Source organism: Sinohyriopsis cumingii, chromosome 1, assembly GCF_028554795.1.
Source record: "Sinohyriopsis cumingii isolate HCF-2022 chromosome 1, ASM2855479v2, whole genome shotgun sequence".
NCBI classification, from domain to species: Eukaryota; Metazoa; Mollusca; class Bivalvia; order Unionida; family Unionidae; genus Sinohyriopsis; species Sinohyriopsis cumingii.
In genome coordinates, this window is record NC_142961.1 from 84,502,504 (window position 1) to 84,518,271 (window position 15,768).

Genomic DNA, 15,768 nt, shown 5'->3' on the forward strand with positions numbered 1-15,768 from the left:
GGCAAGCTTTCTCACATACCCACATTGGCTGAACCCAAGACTTAAACCCACGCAGACAGAGGATTTACCTGTGTCCTGGTGTTTTTGTTGGATTATACCTGCCTACAGATAAAAATTTACTCATCCAAATAAGCATTTACCTGTGCCCTAGTGTTTGTGTGGGATCTTACCTGTCAAACCTTACTTAAAGTATGTTAACAGAGCTTCCCTTTTACTTAGTGTGTGGGGCCAAGAGCTGCCTACATATCAAGATTTTCTCATTCAGTGTAAGTAGGGATTCCATTTGCCCTGGTGTTAGGCCAAAAGCTTCCTTCTTATTAGACTTACTCTGCAAGTGTAAATAGGGATTCCATTTGTCCTGGTGTTGGGCCAAAAGCTTCATTCCTATCAAATGTACTTGGCCAGAGTGGTGTGTGGAGTCAAGAGCAGCCTACCTATCAAAGCTATTTCAGCCAATATAACCAGAGTTACCTTTTGCTTCTGTGTGTTGGTCTAGAGCTGCTCATCTATATAAATATACTTGGTCCTTGTAAATGTTTCCTGTGCCATGATTTTTTATATATCAAAAGCTGTATATCTGTCAAAACAAACTCAGATAATGTAAGTAGGGCTTCCCTTTTGAGTTGATTGATGTAACCATGGTGTGTGAAGGGGGTTTCTCAGTCACTCAGGTTTTGACGGAATTTAACCATAATTTTTTGGGGATATAGTATCCAGCAAATACTCCAGATGCAAGATTTTTTACCAATGCATTGAAAAAAGGTTGGACACTGCATAAGCTAGATTTCCATCTGGAAGTACTCTGTCCACTGACACAAGGAAAACATTATGACTCTAAACATGACCGTCTCATAACTGGACATACCCGATGTCAATTGGACAAAATAACATATATGTCAGTTTGCTATTGCTCTTGTTCAGTGGTTATGTATGTCTCCCACAATCTTCACCAGCAGCTCATTTAAGTCAAACCAACAAAAGGTTTTGATGTGGTATCTGTGATCGCTGGACTCGTTGAAAATGCACTGATTTTACAACCTTTGATTAAAAATACCCTGAATGTAACAGACTTGCCAACTCTGATGTACTCTTTTCTGCCCCTTACCTAGACAACATACCATACTGTTTGATGCAGACCCAACAAGGAATATGTTTTTTAGACTTTGCCAGATATTTATAATATAAATTATGTAAGATATACGTTTATGGAAGTACATAAAATTCTCGCTATAAAATTGTTGATAAATTTCCTCATATTGGAAAATAGACTTGGTTTCTTCTTTTCATGGCAGTATCTTTCATGTTGATGATTACAAACTTGAGAGACAGGTTCAGTCAGGTATCCCAGAGCATAGGATGAAAAAAAAACAGAATTTGAATGTCAAGAATACATTATATATGACCTATACTTAATGGTATTTACTTGGTTTAAAGACACTCTGCATTCTGGAACAAGAATTTGAAAAGCTTACTGAAGTTTCAATGACTTTTATCGAATTGAATTTATGATTGATTTACAGGATGCTTCTTTTTTTGTAACAACCTAGAATTTTTCAACTTTGTGAAAATTTGGTAAAAGTTCTTTGAATGTTATAGTCAAGCATGGTCCAAAAAATATATTCATTTCCACATAAGAAACCATTACCTTATTTGATAAGAGAACAAATGAAAGCTATGTATGCTAAGGATATAATGTTTACAAAATGCACTCAGTACATGCCAGGCTTGTGAAAACTATATAAAGCAGAGAAGTTTGGTAAACAAATAACAAATACATGTCTGTGAACATACTTTTTAGCAAGATGTGCTGGGGCCATGAAATTGAAGGATTTCTTGGCAACTATAGAAAGATGTGAAGGGGCCACTAAATCTATGGATTTCTTGTTAGTTATAATACCTTACTTCTGAGCCCTGTAACATCTTCATCATTTATGATAACCAAAGGTGGCTGGTATTATAGAAAAGGAGATAGATGTAGTTCTTCAGTGATAATGTGGACTTTGTACTTGCAGTAAAAGAATAAAGCAGGAACAATATTATTTCAGACCTTTTGTTTTTAGATTGAAAATTACCAGTGTTCAAACTGGAGTTTATGTCTGGATTTTAGACTCTTGGGCCTTAGATCTAAAGCAGACGAGTACATACTGCACATGGACAGATGAACCTTATCAAAAGGCAGAATTAGTTTGAGGATTGGAGTAAAAAAAACAGGGACCTGGTCATGAACATCATAAGTCCAGTAAGCAAAACAAAAAGGGTCCAATTTTCATCCATTTAGCTAAGAATAAATCTCTTTGACACATGTATTTGCATGCAGTCAGAAGCAACCCCCCAAATGTGTTTCCTATCCTCATATCAGGGGAAAATGAGTTAAACCGAATTTTTCAAATAAATATTTTGCTTGTCAAGAAAAGATCACTCCCGTAGAAGGTACAAAAGATGTAAACATTACTTGGGAAATGTGTGAATTCTTAAGGATTTTTGTGTTATTAGACATCGGCAAGGATTATAAACAAGAGAGTGTGCCTATTAATAATGCCATTATGCCTATTAATAATGCCATTGTGCCTATTAATAATGCCATTGTGCCTATTAATAATGCCATTATGCCTATTAATGATGCCATTGTGCCTGTTAATAATATCATTGTCTTTTAAGATAAATTTTTATCAGGATATACTAAAATAGGTAAAATCAATATGATATAAAGTTTGGGATATTTTTTACCCAGCTTGTGTGCTTACAAAGTACTAAATATGCCTGCTTAGTGAAATGGTTGACTGTTGCTTTACGTCAGCAGTCGAATCATATCAGGCCAACCTGGGCCTCTTGTTTTAGATTCAAACTTGCTGTTTCTGTGCTATTGATCATTATTATCCATGTATTTTAAAATTGAAAAGTGAGTGAAAGACAGACATTGTAAATTTATCTTTAGGACAGTGACTTCCCAGTTTCTAAAATAGAAAGGATAATTATTTGATCAATGACAGTAGATAAGTTTAAGGGAAATTGTGAAAATGAAGTTAAGAGTGAATTACCCTAAATGTGGAATGCAAACTACTTTTAATATTTAAAATGATTTCCAATAATTATCATCTAACCACACAATGAGTCATTATTTTGTACAGCAGAACTCACCAAATTTCCTAGCCTGACATTCATTATTATGTACAGCAGACCTGTCAGAGAGTCATTATTTTGTTCAGCAGAACTCACAAATGCCTTTGACAAAGATTCATTATTTTGTACAGCAGAACTCCCAAATACCCTAGCCTGACAGACAGTCATTATTTTGTACAACAGAACTCCCAAATACCCTAACCTGACAAAGAGTAATTATTTTGTACAGCAGAACTCCCAAATGCCTTTGACAAGGAGTCATTATATTTTTGTAATATAACTTCCAAATGCCTTTATCTGACAAAGAGTCATTATCTGTTTAAAACAGAACTATCAAATGTCTTTGCCTGACAAAGAGTCATTAGTTTGTACAACAGAACTCCCAAATGCCTATGCCTGACAGAGTCATTATTTTTATAACAGAACTCCCAAATGCCCTTGCTTGACAAAGAGTCATTATTTTTTATGACAGAACTTCTAAGTGCCTTAGTCTGACAAAGAGTCATTATTTTGTACAGCAGAACTCCTAAGTGCCTTTGTCTCTGACAAAGAGTCTTTATTTTTTATAACAGAACTCCCAAATGCCTTTGTCTGACAAAGTCATTATTTTTTTTAACAGAAGAGTCTAATGTAATTATTTGATAAAGGGTATTATTTTGTTATAACAGAAATCCTAAATGCCTTTGTCTGACATCATTTTTTAATAACAGAACTCCCAAATGCCTGTCTGACAAAGAGTCATTATTTTTTATAACAGAACTCCCAAACACCTTTGTCTGACAAAGAGTCATTATTATTTTTATAACAGAACTCCTAATTGTCTTTTTCTGACAGTCATTATTTTTTATAACAGAACTCCCAAACACCTTTGTCTGACAAAGAGTCATTATTTTTTATAACTGAACTTGCAAATACCTTCATTAGACAAAGAGTCATTCTTTTTTATAACAGAACTCTCAAATGCCCTTGTCTGCCAAGTTTGTGATGACATTGATAAAGTCTATTGTTTGCTGTCATTTCTTGTAGGGTATTTATGACCAGTTGAAACTGGCTGCTGCAGCATTTATGGAAGGTGATGATGGTTGTCAAATTAACATGAAGAAACGTCAGATCAAGCTATCTCAGATTCTCAAGTGGTATCAGGAAGACTTTGGGAATAACAAAGAAGAGGTTGGTAGCTTTTCAGTCATTTGTCTTTGTTAGTTTTTCTCTTTAAGATTTACCAGAAATGGGTGCCTGTAATTTCTCATGCTCCAGTGCTTGTATTTGCATGTAGTTCCATTTTTATTTCCCTACCCTCAACTGTCACTAATATTTTTGTTTCAAGTGTATAATTCTCATACTGTTCCAGCAATCCCAGTAAAACTTGTACACATATCATGCATCTTGCAGAGAGATGCCTTTGATACTTATAAATTTTAACATTTAGTATTTTTTCTGTTGACATGGAAACAAACTGTAATATTAATAGTTTAAATTGGAAATGCTGAACCACAGGATACTAGCCATCACTAGTAGAAACATTCAGAGGGCTGGATCAATTGAAGTCTTTAACAATCAGGGGAAAACCTCATATCTAGATTACTCTTATTTGGACAAGGTTTTCATACAGCAGGATGGGGGGGGGGGGAGGAGGAAGATTATTAATTGCTACTGAAAGTTGTTCTTGATTCTAACTTGAAAAGTTGTAGCACTGATGTCACAGTAATTGTCATCTGTCATTGTCATCTCTGATTGTAATCACTTCATATTGCAGCTTTGATTATCAGACTATTTTTCAAGAACTGTTGCAAATATGAACATAAAAATTAATTTCTTTTATTTGGTAACAGCTATACCAGATATTTACTATTACACTGCTACATTTTGCTGAACCAGTGTTTGTGAGAAAGTTAGACATAGCAACCACTTTAATATGGTGGCATCAGAAATTTTGTAAACGTTTTGCTGTAAGGATTTTTATGAATATATTTAAGAAAACTTTTTCATACATGGGATGAATCATTATGAAGCTTAAATAACTCATTCAGCACTGTTTTCTTTCATTTATTTGATGTTAGGGTTAAGGTCACTGTTTAAAGGCAGTACCTTGCACATGGAGTCTACATGCAGGACCTGGCAGGGCCCTGAGTGGCCGAGTGTTCTAAAGCGCTCACCGTTATGGATCACTGCCATCTCACCTCTGTCCATGTGGGTTCGAGTCGCGTGTTCGGCCCTTGTTGGTATGTGAGAAAACTTGCCAGTAGCTTCTCGTGGTCAGTGGTTCTTTACCGGGTTTTCTCGGGTTCTTCCTCCACCATTAATACTGGCCACCATGTATAGTCCATCTTGTGCTGAAAAATGGCATTAAACCCTACAACAACAACCTATTTTAAAATCCAATTGGTCAGATGATGAAGATATGATGAGACATTACAGAATTTTGTGTACTTAATCAAACATGCTTCTATGTAAATTTAGAAATTGTTCTTTGACTATCAAAATTAGACTATTCAAATCTTATTGCTATATTGGCTTCATAGCCTGTGTACAAACTTCAGTGACTATATGAAAAGGAAACTATTTATTGGTTATAAGAATAGTCTTCGTTTTCTATTAGGCCTTCCAGGATGGAATAGTGCCTCCAACTTGTTTGTATAATGTATTCAATATCTAGTACTAACAATTGAATCTTAAAATTTTTGTGGAACTCTTACATTCATTTAAATTCTCAGATTATAGATGGTTGGAACAAATTATTCTTTAAATGTCTTAAATAATTTCCTTCTTAACAATTTTAGATGCAGTCCATTGTTGTAGATGTTTCTAAATATTTCTACACAATATATCTATGATCTTTCATGTTTAAAATACTTTGTTTTATATTTATATTGTAATTTAAATGCATGGACTATGCAGTCTGAGATAAGGAATTCTTGTCTAATCTTGTTTTGGAGCACTGTCAGATATCTTTCACTTTTCTGGAAATAAAGTTAAGAATCTTCAATTTGATTATGCCTGCATGAGGATTATTAGAATTTATAATAGAATTTATAATAACCTCAGGACTGAGACTATTATTAATACTTGCCTGCAAGCTGATTTCTTCCTGATAATCTGGCTTATTGTACAAAATATGTCAAGTTTGAGTAAGGTACTCAGTTCAGATTGGAACTTCATTAATTTGTAATCTGTGTTAGTGAGAATGCATTAAACTCCATCTTTGCTAGCCACGAGTCATCAATCTACTTCTTACATATCATCCCTTGGTGTATTTTGAACAAGTGTTCACTTGTGGATGAAAGAGTTACTACCCGTAGCAAGAAAAATAAACTGACCAATGGGAGAGCTAGCTCATTACATATGTTCAGTATTCAATATGGCAACTTCTGTGATGTCGACATGGCTTAACTAGAGAGAAAAATAAATCTGACATGTGCCAGGTGCTATGATTATTCCCAACAATTTTCTTCTGTAAATTTAAGTAACAATCCGATTGGATCAGGCTGTTTTAGCTGCATCCAGAGTAGAGCTGCAGGTTGGCTTGCTACATATGCCAGTGGTTGATGTGGAATGAAGCGGATTGATGATCCCTGGCTGGCAAAAGATAGTCTAGAACAAGTCATCACAATAGACCATGCAGTTAGAAATTCTCATTTAATATGGCTTTTTGAAAATTCTGATAGAATTTTAAGTTTTATGCAAATGGTCATGGGCTTATTGTCCCTAGGCATCTGTGTTTGGACTGAGGTATCTGCTTTCATGATGTTATTTAATTCCTTTCTTATATGTTGCCAGTTGGATTAGTTGAAAACAAAAAAATTGTTATCCATACCTCCTTTATAGATCTCAACATAAATAATATTGTTAACCATACCCAATTTATAGGTCTCAACATAAATAGAGGATTTTGCATGGGTTTAAAAACATATCACAAGCTGTTTGCAGAGCATGACATTTTAAATTATTTAAGTGTTACGACTCTATGGTTTTAAAATAAGTATAAAGAAAACCAACAAGTTTTGTAGAATTGAAAATATAATTTATTTTTATAAAATACAAAGTGAAAAAGTAAAAAGAACTTAAGGTATGGTGTATGAAATCCTCAACAGTCTTAAATGCTTTATCAAGTCCAAAGGTATTTTGAGTAATCTGAATGACTTCCAGTGGTATTCCGAATGATGTCCTGTATTGTAATGACATATCAACAGTACAGAAGAATCACTATGATATAATCCCAAAATGTATTTTATCAATTCACAGTAATTCCGTAACAGCTATAAATCCAAAGAGTCTTTAAATGAATTCATAGTAATTTTATTACAGCTGTTATATATCCAAATATTCTCCAAATGAATTCACAGTATTTCTGTGGCAGCTATTATTCCAATTAATCTAAACATTTTGAGCACTGTAATTACAGCAGATGATTAAATAAAATAAGTAAATCAATCCTCTCAGTATAACAGTATCTTCCAAGACTGGTGTTCGCTACTAAGAATGCCTAATTCAATGTAATTTCTCTTATGGGACCCAGAGTGGTCTAAAGCGCTCTCCGTTACGGATCCCTGCCATCTCACCTGTCTGCGTGGGTTCGAGTCTTGAATTCAGCCAATGTGGTTATGTGAGAAAGCTTGCCAGTAGCTTCTCGTGGGTCAGTGGTTCTTTCTAGGGTTTTCCCGGGTTCTTCCTCCACCATTAATACTGGCTGCCATGTATATCCTATCGTGTGCTGAAAAATGGCGTTAAACACAACAACAACAACAACAGTTTCTCTTATATAGATTACTAAAATGCAATAAATAGCATTACACATTCATAATCATGCAAAGACTTAATCATTCACATCCTTTACCTCAGCAATAAGTATCAGCAATACCAACGTTAAATTCATACAGTTAGTAGGAAATCTAGGTGTCACTCTCGACAGTATGCTCTCATTACACCAACATGTAACATTTGCAATGCTGCATATCTGGAGCAGAAATGCATCAGCTCATTAGCAATTTTATTTTGGTTGATGCCACTAAAACACTTGTATGTTCCTTAGTGTTTTCAAGACTGGGCTGTTGTAATTGACTTCTATCTGGATTGTCTCAGCATCTACTACAAAAATTTCAAAATTTCTGTTCGGATCATTCTTAGAGTACAAAGAACTGAGCACACCTCCCCCTTCTCTATAAACTTTACTGGCTACCAGTTTGATCCTGAATCAAACAAAATCTGTTTATAATGCTACATTTTATTGACTGGCTCCAGTTCAATATACCTATCTGATTTCACCCATGTGTACACCCTATTTGAAACTTAACACTCCTTTTCCAACGCTCATATTTTCATTATTCACACTGTTAAAAAGAAGTCATTTGGACAACATTCTTCTGCATATCATGGCCCAGTTAGATGGAACAAATTGCCTATAGATCTTAGACACATTGAAACTGTGATCTCATTCAAGACACAAGGACACAGTGATCTCATTCAAGACACAAGGACACTGTGATCTCATTCAGGAATGCTCTTAAGACTCGCCTATTTTGACTTCAAGAACAGACTTTAAGACTTAATAATGTTTACTTCTTGATTATTGTCAGCCTGTTTATGTTTTCTAATTTCTTGATGTTTGTTTCTGTAATCTTGTCATTGTATTAGTTTTTATTTGTTGTCTAATATTTTAAAGCTCTGAGAGTTGCAAATCATTAGGTGCTGTTTTAAATCCAATATTATTATTATTGCAAAACATTTTAATGATACAAATGCTCTCTTTAGGAGCATCATGAATGTATGTTGTGCGGACTACAAACCATTTCATGAATGCATATTGTGCAGACTATGCACCATTTCATGGCTACATGTTGTACAGACTTCAAACCATTTTGTGTAGGCTGCAAACTATTCCAATTATACATGTTGTACAGACTGCAAACTATTCCATGAATACATGTTGTACAGATTACAAACTATTCCATGAATACTTTGTGTACAGACTGCAAACCATTCCATGAATTAATGTTGTGCAGACAACAAACCATTCCATGAATTAATGTTGTGCAGACTACAAACTATTCCATGAATACCTGTTGTACAGACTGCAAACCATTCCATGAATACATGTTGTACAGATTACAAACTATTTCATGAATACATAGTGTACAGACTGCAAACTATTCCTTGAATACATGTTGTGCAGACTACAAACCATTCCATGAATACATGTGCAGACTGCAAACTATTCCATGAATACATATGGTGCAGACTACAAACCATTCCATGAATTAATGTTGTGCAGACTGCAGACTATTCCATGAATACATGTTGTACAGACTGCAAACTATTCCATGAATACATGTTGTGCAGCCTACAAACCATTCATGGCTACATGTTGTGCAGACTAAAAACTATTCCATGAATTAATGATGTGCAGACAACAAACTATTCCATGAATACATGTTATACATACTGCAAGCCATTCCATGAAAACATGTTGTGCAGACTACAAACCATTTCAGGGCCCCAAGTGTCCAAGTGGTCTAAAGCTCTCACCATAACAGATCACTGCCATCTCACCTCTGTCTACGTGGGTTTGAGTCTCATAATTGGCCAACATGGGTACGTGAAAAAGCTTGCCAGTAGCTTCTCTTGGGTCAGTGGTTCTTTCCAAGGTTTTGCCAGGTTCTTCCTCCACCATTTATACTGGCCATCATGTATGGCCTATCTTTTGCTGAAAACAGCAACAACAAACCATTTCATGAGTAAATGTTGTGAATACTACAAACCGTTTCATGAATAAATGTTGTGAAAACTACAAAGCATTTCATAAATATATGTTGTGAAGACTACAAATGATTCCATGATTACATGTTGGGCAGACCACAAACCATTTCATGAATACATGTGCAGACTACAAACAATTTCATGAATACATTTTGTACAGACTGTAAACCATTTCATGGATAATAAATACATGTTGTGCAGACTTCAAACCATTCATGAATTATGAATATGTATTGTGCAGACTACAAACTACTTAATGAATACATTTTGTGCAGACTAGAAACCATTCCATGAATAAATGATGTTCAGACTTTTAACCATTTCATGAATACTTGTTGTGCAGACTATGAACCATTTGGCAAGTTAGTAAATTCAGATATATTCCTGGGTCACTGGCAATGCAACTACTTTCTTGTTTGTAATCATCCTTTACTTCAACCAACTTAAAGAAGCATTTTTGCACATTATTATTAATAGCTATTTTTAAAGTTTCCATTTTGAAACTCATTATCTCGATACATTAATTGCAATGTTTTAAACCAGAATAAGTCTTACAGACCCATCCTTTCTATGCCAAATGAAAATATTTTACAGATATTCTCCAGAAGTGGAATTTAATTGATGAATTATGCCCATTTCAAGAAAGTTTTAATTGAAGAGAGTTGAAATTGCTTTGGCAAATATGTCTAGACAGGTTGCTTGAACTCTGTTTCATAACAACAAGCAGTATTTAGAATCAGATGTAATATTTTGCCATCCTTCCAAAACTTGCCTGGGGTATTGTTTATATGACGGGCATCTAATGTATTTCAATTACTGGTATGCATAATACTGATGGATTGGGATGACTTTACTGATTCTTCCTGTATTTGGGAAACCCCATCTCTTGTTTTGGAGCTTTTCTGTTTGGTTGTAGCTCTGTCTTCTTTGGCGTCCATCATTCCTCAGTTCTGAGAATATCTATCATAGAAAAGAGATGACCCAAGCCTGTGTCCAGTGATTGCCTGCCTATGAATGATCCTGTTCTGGGAATATACTACTGATGAACAGGGGATAGACTAAAAAATGCCAACTTCCTTTATTGCTCTAGCCCACTTTTTGATTGGTTTCCTTTATGTTGCTGCTTGTAGGCAGTTGAATCCCAGCCTATTTTGACCTATCAGGTTTGTTGATCTGCTAACTGAGACTGTTTTCAAATTGCCAGTCAGTGACAGAGTTGGAAGAAGCACACTTCAGTTAGTTCTGCCTATATAATCTCGCTGTGCCTAAAACATGTCACTGAAGAGGATGATGCTAGTTTGAGAATATACATGACAAACCCACTGTAAGTACTGCAACTTGTTCATGAGTATTTTTTAACAGCACATATACCCGTAACACATTAACCCTTGGAGGTTTTTGTCATTTTCACCTGAAATTCGAGTAGGAAACACATTTTGAGAGCTATTTCTGAATACATCCTAACACATCAACTTCCAGTGATTTTCCAATAACCTAATGCCTAGTTATGTTAGAAACATCATTTTTCATTGGCTATTTGGCTCGCACATGAGCAGAAGGGTAAAAGTTGGAGTTATTTTTTTGTGCTTAAGAAACCCATTATATTTTTATGGAGACCACTCTTTATTCCAGATGCCCATCTTATCCAACTTTTTGCAAAGGTTCATCTGTCCGTTTGCAGTTCATACCAGTTTGCATTAGATCTGAGTCCAAAAAGTCTAAAATCTGGACACAAAATCGGATTCCAACCGCTGGCAAATTTTGGGTGGAAAAAAAAATTGGTTAAAAAAATGAGGTTTTTCCCCTCTGTATTTTGTAGTGCAACTTAAACTTCCAGATTATTTGGCATCATTGTAGAGCAGCATCTGTCTACCTTTCTATAATACCACCCACTTTAGTGTATTATACATGACCAGGGATCGTCCTGGGCTTCGCCAATGTCGCAAATTGCGATTTTTTTTCCTTATTGGCGCCAAAAATGTCCCATCTGGTGATTTTTTTGGCGACATACTTTTTGGTTATTTGATTTGTACATACAATCATGGATTTGGACTGAATAAATTTAAAGCCAGAACGAAAGGAAGCCATCAACTTGACTAAGCAATGCATTGGAATCAATCTGTTACACACACGATCCTTTGTTCTTATTGACAACCCTATCTTTACAGTGCATTGTTACATCATAATCTGCTTATGCTGACATCTGGGCTGAGTACTGTATGCTGCAATAAAGTCAATCATGCTACTGCACTATACCTACAACTGACCCACTTCTGAAGACGCGAATAGAACAGATACAATTAATTGTTGGCTAATCCTTCTGTTTTTTTTTTATACATATACCAATACAATAGTTTTGCTGAACCTTCATAGAAAACTGATAACCTTTGAAGTATCGACTACTGTGTATAAATACAAAGCAAATGGAAAAAATCTCAATCACAATTACATCTGTCGCCAGTGCAGCATTTTACTCATTGATCTTTTCCTTTTGCCATCAGTCCCGTGTTATGGCTGCAGAGACTTAAACTCCGCAACAAGAAATAGCAAAAGAAAAAACAAAAAAAAAAAAACAGTTTTGCATAATTAATAATAATTATTTATTTCTCAAAATACAGGAGTGAAAGAATCCCTAAATTGGGTGTGAATTTACGCTTATATATACGGTGAAATATTGCCAGGTGTTGACTCGTGTAAGTTTATTCGTGGGATTGGAGATCCTATTTTTCTTGTCGAGAAAATTTATACAGCATTCAGTGATCATTCTTGGGATTTAGGGAGCAATTCGCTACAAGCTTTGTGAAGCTAGCCATAAAGAGGTGGGGGGGCTGCTGAGAGACTACTGGTGTCACCTGTCAGCACTGTAGACTGTGAACGTGGATTCAGTAAGATGAACCTCATAAAAACTGACATCAGAAATAAGCTCTGCATCTCATCTCTCGAGAATTTAATGAGAATCAGCATGTACAGATGTGAAAAATTAGACTTTGAAACTGCATTCAACAAGTGGGCAGCCCTAAAATCGCGACGGATCTTCATGTAACACTTTGTAACATTTTGTTAATGCTTGTTGTAATTAAAGTATTAACTAATCCATCTTTTGTAATTTTCATTGCCTGTTACATTAATAGACTAAATTAACACTTGGAAAAATGTACACTACTTGTTTTGGCGACACTTTTTGAAAATTGGCGACAAAATATTGAGGTTGGCGATTATTTTGGCGACAGCTTTTTAAAAGCCAGGACCATCCCTGCATGACCTTGATGCTACAGAGCTCAGCAGTAGGCTCCTACTTCTTGCCACGTTAACTCATCGCCAGGGGTTAATGTGTTAAAGTGTTTACCAGTGTTTGTCCAACTTAAGTTTACATTTTCTTTAATGACACATCTCTATTCTTTGCATGTTTTGACATTTTCCAGATGTCATTGTAAACTCTCAACATGTTTAAATTGTCTTGTTTGCCTGGTCTTTGCTTGTTTTGCAAAGGTTTAATTTTTTGTGGAACTTTATGTAATACTTGAACCAGCTTCCCATTACATTTGAGCTCATCCTTTGCTACTTGTACAAAAACATTTGTTATGTATATGCACATTATGTGTATTATTTTCATGATCATAGTTTGTGAGGGTCATCTAGTTAATAATATTTTAAATACTAATTTTCTCTGTTATTGTTAATTTGCACTTTAAAGATGAGTCATTTTTGTAAATTGCATAAATTCATTTGTTGATTTCAAGGTTGAGATGTCCTATTAATCCAAGTAAACATCACATGATCTGACTTCAGGACATGAGTTCTTGAAAGGCCAGACGGACCTAATTTCTGACTGGTTAACATCCCATCATGCTTACATTGTTATGTGTTTAGGCTCTTACAAAACTTAACAAGAAAAAAATGAAGACAACAAGCTTTATAAAATTTAACAAGTAATTTATTTCCCTAGACAAACAAATTAAAAATGAGAAAAAGAACTTAAGCTTTTATGAATCAGATCCAAAAATAATCCAAGAATTAAAAACTAGAAGCCCCATTAATAAAAAGACCTAATGAAACTGAGTTCGAATCCCATTGAAATCCAAAATGGAAGGCGATGACGTATTCTGTGGTCAGCATCATACTGATGTATCAACAGTTCTTTGTTGAATCACAGAAAATAATATTTCAATTTTTGAATCCTATGTAAATTTCAATAAATGTTTTTGTCCAAGAATTAATTTAGTGCACTAGTATTTCCAGAGAAAAAATCCTGAAATCCAAATAATTTGAAGAAAAGAAAATAATTAGCCCCAAACTGGTCACAACATAAAACACTTTAACTTCTCAAGTGTTAAGACACAACCGACTATTCTTTCTCAAAACTTCAATAACAAATCTAGCTACAATGCAAAACAGATGCCCGGATGTGGGTCAATCCTCAGGAAAAACCTAATTGATACATGTTATTTGTCACGTACTCCAAGTATGGCCTCGATTCCACTTTATGAATCTTACTCCGAGAAAGAATAGAAAAAAATAAAAAGGTTACAACTCTTACTGGTTCTGAATCAAGGTCAGGAACTAGGTCAGCATTAGATATGATGTCTCTATCAACTTGTTATGACTAAAATGAATAGAAAAAAACAGTCAGAACTGAACAATATCAAATCCAGTAAATAAAGTTACATTACAATAGCATGTCAGTTCAGTTTTGCCCATCACGCCCATCACCCCTGCCAGGGTATAGGCCGCCCACAAAAGATCACCAGAAGCTTCTTTCCTGTGCCATCCCCTCAAGCTGGATCCATGTGTGACCCATCTTAATGATGTCTGCCTTGCGGTCACATTGCCAGGTGTTTCTTGGTTAGCTCCTTTTCTGCTTGCCTTGAGGGTTCCACTTCAGTGCCTGTCTGGTAATGTTTGTTGGCAGCTTACGTGGGTGTGTCCTATCCAACCTCACCTCCTCTTCTTGATCTCGTCCTCTACCGGAAGCTGGGAGGTTCTCTGCCACAGATCGGTGTTGCTGATTGTGTCTGGCCAGCAGATCTGGAGAATTCTTCTTAGGCACAATAGCATGTAATAGAATAAAAATAATTAAAACTAACAAACAATCAATTAAATTAAATCAAATATACATAACATGTTGAAATTGTTCTAGAAGGAAAATGTGACATTCTGTATTAAGTCTTAGCTGTGTATATAAAAATTTAATTTATAGGAATTAGGCATTCCTAGTTTTATTGTCAGTCTTGGAAGATAATTCATTGTATTTGCTTGGGGGAATTCATTTATTTAATTCATTTATTCATTTTAAGTACAAAGTGCTCAAACTATTCAGACTATTTGGAATTATGGATATTGCAGAATTACTGTGAATTCATTTTAAAATATTTTGTGATTATATCGTCATGATTTCACTAATACAATACTAATTCATTCGTTGTTTGCTTGGGAGAAATCATTTATTTAATTCATTTATTCATTTTAAGTACAAAGTGCTCAAACTATTCAGACTATTTGGAATTATGGATATTACAGAATTACTGTGAATTCATTTTAAAATATTTTGTGATTATATCGTCATGATTTCACTAATACAATACTAATTCATTCGTTGTTTGCTTGGGAGAAATCATTTATTTAATTCATTTATTCATTTTAAGTACAAAGTGCTCAAACTGTTAAGACTATTTGGAATTATGGATATTACAGAATTGCTGTGAATTCATTTTAAAATGTTTTTTGATTTTATCATCATGATTTTACTAATACAGTAGTGCACTTTACATTGGTGAAAATCATTTGGAATATGACTGGAACTTATTTGGATTACTCGATACTTTTGGATTTGATAGAACTTTTAGGACTGTTAATGATTTCATTTGGCATACTGTTAGTTATTTTTACTTTTTCACT

The 15,768-nt window shown here is 34.8% G+C and overlaps 1 protein-coding gene across 1 annotated transcript in view; it reads left to right on the forward strand.

The window, feature by feature from the left end:
• The window catches only part of LOC149807264 (uncharacterized), a 79,838-nt gene that overhangs the window by 56,425 nt on the left and 7,645 nt on the right, over positions 1-15,768 (forward strand). Inside the window, exon 9 of the mRNA XM_089964184.1 lies at positions 4,147-4,290. Coding sequence (XP_089820310.1) covers positions 4,147-4,290 — 144 coding nt within the window. The remainder of the gene's footprint in view (positions 1-4,146; positions 4,291-15,768) is intronic.